Source organism: Quercus robur, chromosome 2, assembly GCF_932294415.1.
Source record: "Quercus robur chromosome 2, dhQueRobu3.1, whole genome shotgun sequence".
Taxonomy (NCBI): domain Eukaryota; kingdom Viridiplantae; phylum Streptophyta; class Magnoliopsida; order Fagales; family Fagaceae; genus Quercus; species Quercus robur.
This window is the reverse complement of record NC_065535.1, coordinates 93542411-93552055: the sequence shown is the minus strand read 5'-3', so window position 1 is coordinate 93552055 and position 9645 is coordinate 93542411. Positions and strand designations below refer to the sequence as shown.

General features: G+C 34.0%; 1 protein-coding gene and 1 pseudogene across 1 annotated transcript; both read right to left on the bottom strand.

Annotated features, from left to right (window-relative positions):
• Positions 1 to 278: 278 nt before the first annotated feature.
• On the bottom strand, positions 279 to 5799 carry LOC126705566 (endochitinase-like; annotated as a pseudogene).
• A 1164-nt stretch (positions 5800 to 6963) lies between these two features.
• On the bottom strand, positions 6964 to 9264 carry LOC126715914 (endochitinase-like). The gene is made up of 4 exons (XM_050416763.1): positions 9097 to 9264; positions 8266 to 8698; positions 7750 to 7864; positions 6964 to 7490 (listed from the first exon to the last, which is right to left on the bottom strand). Exons 2-4 carry the CDS (start codon positions 8528 to 8530, stop codon positions 7124 to 7126), a joined length of 747 nt encoding a protein of 248 aa, XP_050272720.1. The 5' UTR covers positions 8531 to 8698; positions 9097 to 9264; the 3' UTR covers positions 6964 to 7123.
• Positions 9265 to 9645: the final 381 nt, after the last annotated feature.

Here is a 9645-nt window from a genome sequence, read left to right as displayed (position 1 = left end):
TTTTTTGAGTGATACTTTGTTTCACTTAGAAGTAGACATCTAGGGCAGCTATGCAGATTGGTACCCAATATGATTCAATCTCTTTTTAATTAAGAGAGCATCATACCCAGTTGACTTTGTGAGCATCGTGCCAGAAGTAGCCAACAAAGCAGTGAATAATTTAGAAAGTACTCAAATTTATATAATTCATTCTTTATTTATTTGTAAGCTTAGAGATACCTTATGGAACAACAAAACCACCAAGTTATATGTTTATATTGTCTCCTTATTGTAGTTGGCTAAAAATATTTTTGCCTTGGACCAAAGCTATTTAGGCAAAAAGGCTTTTGATTATAGCAATCTAAGTTGTTCCCATAGCTGATTCTATAAAATAAAAAAATAAAAAAAGTTGTTCCCATAGCTTACTCCCAGTATGTCACAATACCTTTTATAGAACCGAATCCTATCAGCCACCCTATTATCAGAGCCATGGCCACATTCAAGGCCACCATTGATAATGTTGGTGATTACACCATAGCCCAGAACTCGACTAGTTGATGTGTCAGCAGCAGAGGGTCTCTAATTTCCAATGATGACATCGTAGCTAGATGGCTTGTTTGCTTGCGGGGTCATACAAAACCATATGGCTATCTTGAACGATATGGTGGGGTCTGTGGCTACAAGATCAGGATTGTTTATGAGATCAACTCCAATGGTTTTACCTACTTGCCCATAATTGTAGTTGCTGATAAAAGTTGATGAACCATCAAAGTTAGGGTCAAAGTCTTTGATAAACAAAGTTACAAAAGTCATCTGACATAATATTTGATAGGCCACAAACTGAATGACCCTTGTAATAGAAATTAATTAATTAATTAGCCAAGTTATTAATTAATCAATTTATCATGCAAACGCGTGATAGTACAAACAAATCACCAATAAACTAATTATGCAGTGGAAAATAAATAACACGGTGATTTGTTTACAAATGGGGAAAACCTAACGGCAAAAACCCCACCGGGTGATTTTCAGGTCACCACTCCCGAAACTCCACTATTATCACAACAAGCGGTTACAAGTAAAGAAATCCCAAGTACCTTACCAACCTACAGTTGAACCCTTACTCCAATACCCAATTGGACTTGTTCTGTAGTGATAGTTCCCCTTTTAGATGCACGACTCCCAAGTACGTGACTAACCAATTGCACGAATCCCAGTACGCGACTTCAATCACCAACTAAGAAGGCTGTTGGTTGCAAAGTTCTTCAGTTCATCCACATGATGAAGATCAAGAAGATGCTTGATCACAAAACCCTACGGTGCACATACACAGCAACTTCTTCAAGAGAAAGAGATGAACTAGGGCAAGAACTTCATCTCCGGTCACAATTTGCTTGAATAGAGTTTGCTCAAAACTTGTGCAACTTGTGAACTGTTTGACAGCCCTTAAAACAATCCTTTTATATGTCTAGGGTTAGGAGAAAAGAAGGCCCAAAGACATATTCACAAATCCCAAGAAAATCATATTTGAATTCTGAAAATCTTAAACCTCGACAGATAGAAGGTGTCGAGCAGCTGTCAAGAAGGTGTCGAGCACGCCGAACTTTGAACAGCTTTCTTAAGCTCGATAGATACAGCCGTCGAGTTTTAATGATTTTACACTATCAAATTGTTTACTTGGACAGACTTGAAGGCTTCAACACTTGATCTTAAAACATGGTTTCTTGAAGTATTTAAACACATCCTAAATTTACCCAAATATAAATAAAGTGCATTTTGTCAAAAGATAAGTCAATTACATAAAATCATGACATATGTTCTTAACATGTGAAACACATATGTCCTAACAATATTTTTCAGAATCTTAACATGATTTGTTGTAATTGGATCATATTAATAACACTTAAGTCCATCACTGACACCACTTTATTTTATACCAATTATAATAAATCATATCAATATTTTTAAAATAAATTGTTTCTGTAACTTATTAACAAATTTGTGATTTTAAAAACTTACTGAGTGAGTTGGATAGGTCCCCGGCCATAATATTGTTTTCCAGAAGCACATGGACAAGATGTTGAGGTACAATAGGTTTGCTTATTATTTTCCGTAACAAAACGATATGCCCATGCATATGGGCCATCTAGTGCACTTGCCCACCCTCCTACACAAAATGTAATTACCTTTTGCAATTAAAATTAAGTCTATCAAACAAAAACTACGGGCCTGATTGTAACCCAAGTCTAAGTCCATTATACTATAACCCTGATTGTACTGTAATTTTAGAGTTAGTCCACTACAAAAAACTATGGGCCTGGTATAATTTTTTGAAGTCACATTTATTTTTATGTATAGTTGTATTTTATACAATCTTACTATTTTTTTAAGTAAAAATAGTTACATCAAACAATAAACACACACTTATTGCTTATATGGGAGATATACAGTACAATAATGTTAGTGATAAGGTATTTTTCACTTGAAATTGTCTATTAGTTGTAATTGAAATAACATCATTTTCGAATGCATTTACCACTGATATTATTTTTATATTTTATTGGAACTAACCTGTGGTCTCATAAGAATCGCACTGTAGCACAATTTGTGATTTTACAATTGAGCTACAATGCGATTCTACATTTAGAATTGTACTGTAACACAATTGCTAATTTTTTTACAATACTCAGATTTTACAAGTCCGGATAGTGTGGGGGTTTTGGGCTTTTATGCTAAATTGAACCAATATGTGGCATATGCCATTTTCAATGTGAATGCTCTTATCAATCATCATTGATGGTGTATAATGGATAGAATACAGTTTCTTTGAACAAAAAGACAGACAAAAGTGAACATGCAACAAATTTATAAAATAAAAAAAGTACTAGTAGGACTAATCCGAACAAATGATTGAATTGCATAAAATTTGGTGACTTGAACGGAATTTCTATGAGGAACTCATGACCATGACTTATGCTACTTCGCCACCAAATTCCTTCATTTAGGCCTTTAATAAGTGTTTTTGCTATTTATGGTTAAAAAATTTATTATAACTCTCAATTTAAAAGTTAGAATAAGTTTTGGTATGTTTTGAAAGAAATTATTCATTTTTATGGGAAAAATCATTCTTCTCACAAGAGATGTAAACCTTAGTATGAGACCCATGGTATAAGGTCCACACCTTCTGTGAGAGGAGGGAAGACATCTTCCGTAAGACTATTTTTTTTTTTTTTTTTCTTGTTTTGTGACAATCTTCTAGAGTTCATAGAATTTGAATTTGTAATTTTCTCAATTTTATATATTTTTTAAAAGTTTCTTATATTTTAGTATAATGTTTTGCTTAATGCAAATTATAATGTTTTAGAGTCTCTACTCTAGTCACCCTATGAATACTTTAGGGTTTCCTAAGGCTCTCTTAGTAGCCCTGGGATTCTTTTGCTATTTCAATGCAATGTTCCTCCAATTAATACATTTTAGATTACAATTTAGTTTACCAAAATTGAAGACACAAGCCAATGGGAAAATTTTATGGTAAATGATTACTGGATGCACTTAACATTTTATTGTTTGTGAAACAATTTAAATTTTCAATTGGATTAAACATCTATCGACCCGCAATTTTGGTGCCTTCTTTGGGTTGCGGATCCAGTACATATATGTAGCCCATCTATATTCTTCTAATTATTTTTCTGGGGTAAAACCTAAAACCAATTATTTACATACAACTTTGGATCTTTTTCTACCAAAAGCCTTAGACAATAGCCTGAGTTACCAAAGACTAGCGTCAGCCCTGTAAAAAAGTGCCCTTCAATATAAACATTTTTTTGGGGGGGTGATACTGAATATATATAGCTCTTAGATTTGTGTTACGTGTTTAAGCATATACTCCCTAGATGAGAACGAATGCCATGTGCATACCCAAATTAGTACATGATTTCTTAGATGAGAAGTATGTATTACCATAACCCAAATTTATATAAGTCTACTTTATTTATGTATAAGTTTAGAGATTTCTCATTGAATAAGAAAATCTCCAATTCATGATCATACATTTATATGGTCGTCATATTGTACTTGGCTGACCATTTTCTTGCTCTGGACCAAAGCTATTTAGGCAAAAGACCTTTGATTATTGCAATCTAAGTTGTTCCCGTAGCCTACTCCCAATATGTCAAAGTACCTCTTATAGAAACCAATCCTATTAGCCACATTATCATTATATCCACGGCCACATTCGATCCCACCATTGATAATGTTGGTGATTACACCATAACCTGGCACTCGACCAGCTGAAGTGTCAGAAGAAGAATGTCTCCAATTTCCAATGATGACATCGTGGCTAGATGGCTTGTTTGCTTGTGGGGTCATCCAAAACCATATGGCTGTCTTGAACGATATGGTGGGGTCTGTGGCTACAAGATCTAAATTGTTTATGAGATCAACTCCAATGGCTTTACCTGCTTGATCGTAGTTGTAGTTGCTAACATGTCAATTAAATGATCAAAGTCAAGATCAAAGTTTTTGATTTGTGTATCATAGTAATACTATTGACACATATTTTTCCCAACTGTTGACATATATACTTGTTGTGACATGAGCAACAATATATACTTGTTGTGACATGAGCAACATCAATTTCATTTAATTCCACTACTAACATGAGTTTTATTACGTACCAATCACAACAAATCATATCAACCATATTTATGAAAGTTTGTATTAAAATTAAATTGCATCCCTAACTTATTATTGAAAAAATTGTATTATGTTAAAGACTTATGGAGTAAGTTGGATAGGTCCTCAACCATAATATTGATCTCCAGATTGCCTGTTAACTTCCCTAACAAAGCAATATCCCCATCAGGTGCAGTAGACCACCCTCCTACACAAAATATAATCATCTTTTGTAATTAAAATTAAGCCAATCCCACAAATTAAAACAAACCACTAGTATTCGATGACAAAAAACTTTACGAATTGAGTTAACTGGAAAGCCGAGATAACTACCTCACTTACCTTGGTAAGTTACCTTGGTAAGACAACTTCATTATCATAACTTATATATGTTTGTATATATTAGTAAAAGTTATAGCCTGGTATTCTTTTCTTTTTTTTTATACAAGATAGAAATTCTACTTTAACATAATTTAAATATATATGTGTGTTAAGCTCCTTCTTAGATATTTAAATCCCGACCATTGCCCCCCACACCCCACACTCGACACCCCACAAGCACTTATTCTTGTGGAGTGACCAACGCACCAAGGATGTGCAATGGTACAACCTAGTATTCTTAATTATATGAAAAATATGTGATACCAAACACTTAAATATTATATTATATTGGGGATACTTATTACAATAATGGCATGTTTGTTCTTCTCATTTTGTAAAACTATAAGTCTTTGAGTAATTCTAGGGACAATATTTTTCACTTGTTGTAATTTGAGTAATTCTAGGGACAAGAGTTGTGACTAATTGAAACACCTTGTTAGGTCCTTAATACAACTTCAAATAGTACTGAAACTAAGTAAATAACCTGTGGTCTCATGAGAGGTTTGACCAAAGAAAGCCACAAGCTCCCTTTTACGTGTAGTAACATCACCAGTTGTGCCAAAGGCACTGAAAGATTGGGCAGCAGTTATGAAAGCATTGTAAGTGTAGAATCCATTACTACATCCTTGATCGTTTCGATGTTTAAGCATACTTTCAAAAAGAGACGAGCTGATGAGGCTGCTTACATCGCCATTACAACCAAGCAAGAAGAAAGCTAAGAAAAGTATCAACGTAAAGAGCTTCATTTTTTTTTTTTTTTTTTTTTTTTTGGGAGAATGTGTCTTCAAAACAACGGTGTGTATGTAACTATATATAGGAAAGTGTTATGGGTTCAACTGGACTATACTATTCTAGCAGGACAAAATGGATTGGTTAAGCCTGACTCCATCTTTATTGACCCTATTTCTAGTCCAATTCTTTGTGGAAAATCGTGTTGTTGAGGTTAGGCTGTATTCCATGTCTTGTTTTGTGGATGGACCATCGAGGGCAGGACCCACTTCATCGTGGCTGAAATATTATACTACGGAAAAATGATGAAAAAAGATTTTTGGATTTCTAGATGATGGTTAATTTCATGACATTTTTTTTTTTTTTGGGTTAAATGTTCAGTTTTAATTTTGTGATGTACAAAAGGTATTGAGGGCTAAATTCAAAGACAAGTTTGGTAGTGTGAAATTGGAATTCTTGGTCATGCGAGCACATTCTCGGTCACCCAAGCTCTAGGCAAAAAATCTCGGTAAACTCTCAATCGACAAAAATCCTGCTACAAAATATTTTGAGATTTGCTCCAATTGTCTTTTTGGCGACAAACTCTAGCCCAAAACCTTACATAACTATATGCAAATTAACCCTAAACTCTAGAGAAGGAAGACAGCTAAAAAAAAAAAAAAAGAACTTTGAACTCAATATTCTTGTCTTCCAACCGTCTCCAATTATTGGGAGGAGAATTCATCACCCAACACAAGATCTACACCTGTGTTGTTGGAAATCATAGAGACTACAAAAATCAATTTTGCTGTCAACAATCGACTTGTGATGTTGGATTACTTCAAAGACACATGTTGGGTCAATAGTTGCAGCAAAGAGTGTAGAGCTTGAATATTGTTAGTTACTTGTACAGGAGATCTTATAAGTCAACTTATATCGCAACTTTTTCATAGTGGATTTGCCGAACTAAGCTAGGTCTTACTGTTGGGTTTTCACTTCGTGAACAATTCCTCATCTTGTGAGGGTAATTATTCTCGTTGTGATTGTTTTATCCATATCACACTTTTAACCACCTAATTAACAACTTGGAACTTGATATTGATTAATTGTTTTAAATTAATAGTAAGTTGTGCGTTTACAGGCTTTAAACGTGAAATTTTAAAAGAGAAACGTGAAATTTTTAAAGAGAAGGGGTTAAGAGGTAAGAAATTGTCCTCTTGGTTGAGAATAGGAGCGTAGCTACCAATGTATATGATTGAGAGGAAAGGTTTACAAAAGTGATTTATCATTGAATAAGCAAATCTCCAATTCATGATCATACATTTATATGGTCTTCTAATTTTACTTGGCTGACCATTTTCTTGCTCTGGACCAGAGCTATTTAGGCAAAAGACTTTTGATTATAGCAATCTAAGTTCTTCCCATAGTCTACTCCCAATATGTCAGAGTACCTCGTATAGAAACGAATCCTATTAAACACATTATCATTATATCCATGGCCACATTCAATCCCATTGATAATGTTGGTGATTACACCATAACCTGATTTTCGACCAGCTACAGTGTCAGCAGGAGAGGGTGTCCATTTTCGAATGATGACATCATGGCTAGATGGTTTCTTTCCTTGTGGGGTCATCCAAAACCATATGGCTGTCTTGAACGATATGACGGGGTCTGTGGCTACAAGATCTGGATTGTTTGTGAGATTGACTCCAATGGCTTTTCCTGCTTGATCGTAGTTGTAGTTGCTAACATGTCAATTAAATGATCAAAGTCAGGATCAAAGTCTTTGATTTGTGTGTCACAATAATACTTCTGCCACATTTTTTTTAACTGTTGATATATATTGACATGAGCACCATCAATTTCATTTAACTTCACCACTAAGTTTCATTACATACCAATAACAACAAATTATGTCAACCATATTTGTGAAAGTTTGTATTTAAAAAAAAAAAATTGCACCCCTAACTTATAATTGACAAATTTATTATTTTAAAGACTTACTAAGAAAGTTGGATAGGTCCTCGACCATAATATTGATCTCCAGATTGCCTGTTAACTTCCCTAACAAAGCAATATCCCCATGCATTTGGTCCATCAGGTGCTTTAGGCCACCCTCCTACACAAAATATAATCATCTTTTGCAATTAAAATTAAGCCAATCCCCACGTATTAAAACAAACAACTAGTATTCGACAACAAAAGAATTTACCAGTATTATCATAACTGATGTATGTTTTTATGAGTTGGTAAAAGTTACAGCCTAGTATTCTTAATTATATGAAAAGTAGGAGATACCAAACACACACTTAAATATTATATTATATTATATTGGAGATACTTATTACAATAATGGCATGTTTGTTCTTCTCATTTTGTAAACCTATAAGTCTTTGAGTTATTCTAGGGACACAAAATTTTTCACTTGTTGTAATTAGAGTAATTCTAGGGACAATAGTTCTGAAACACCTTGTTAGGTCCTTAACACAACTTCAATAGTACAAAAACTAAGTAAATAACCTGTGGTGCATTGAGAGGTTTGACCAAAGAAAGCCGCAAGCTCCCTTTTACGTGTAGCAACATCACCAGTTGTGCCAAAGGCACCGAAAGATTGGGCAGCAGTTATGAAAGCATTGTAAGTGTAGAATCCATTACTTTTACATCTTTGATCGTTTCGATGTTTAAGCATACTTTCAAAAAGAGTCGAGTTGATGAGGCTGCTAACATCGCCATTACAACCAAGCAAGAAGGGAGCTAAGAAAAGTATCAAAGTAAAGAGCTTCATTTTTCTTTTTCTTTTTTTGCTTTGAGAATGTGTATGTAGGAAAGTGTAATGGGTTTATCTGGACAATACTTTTCTAGCAGGACAAAATGGATTGGTAAAAAAAAAATGTCTTTTTTTTTTTAAGGCCCAATCACTGTCCAACGATGTCTCCCATTTCCCTTCTAGGCTCTGCATTAACAACACCACAAAAAACAAATCAACCACAAACCAAGTACTACAAATCAACTGCTTTCACAACAAATCAACTACAACGAACTAGCCTTAACCACTACTCAAACAACAAGATTACCCATTAAGACAGAATCTGTGTTTCTCAACCAAAAAAAAAATCGAAAGGCCAACTGATACAAATACCAACTCTTATTTTTGAACCACTTCAAAGCCAAATATATTATCAACCATTCCAACAAAGAAATATCACAACGATTTTAGCAATAACGATTTCATTAACAAACCCAAAGTTACTTAAAAAAAAAACAAAAAATAAATCGCAAGTTTTTAACTGGAAAAGAATCGAAAGATTGAAATTAATCGCAAGTTCTTTTACTGAAAAGATTGAAACGAACCTGTGAAGAAGCTTGAGACCGGCGATGAGCTTGAATGAGAGTGGGAGAGGAGGGTGAGTGAGACCAGCGGTGAGCTTGAGGGTGAGTGAGCGTGAGAGAGAGTGGGAGAGGAGATTGAGTGAGAGAGGGATGAGAGGTTGAGTGGAATGAGTGAGGCCGGGTAGAGCTACTTATTACAATATATATAAACTAAAATTTGGTGATACTTATTACAATAATGAGTGAGCTTAGTTGTAATAAGTTTGACACTTTGGTCCTCAGTTGCTTCATTCTTTTTAAGTCTCATGAAAATGGATATTGAATCACATAACATGTAATCAACTTTAATTAATCTATTGATGACTGGACTAAGATTTAATAATTGTTGTTGCTATATATATATATATATATATAATCAAGTTATATTTAATGTAACTTTCTATTAATGTTACTCTATTCAAAACCTTCATATTAGATTAATATTTTAAAATTTCCACCCTTGTATACTTAAAAAACAATGGGAGTAGATTATCTTGTCATTGTTACTACTATTGTACTTCTTATTTTTCT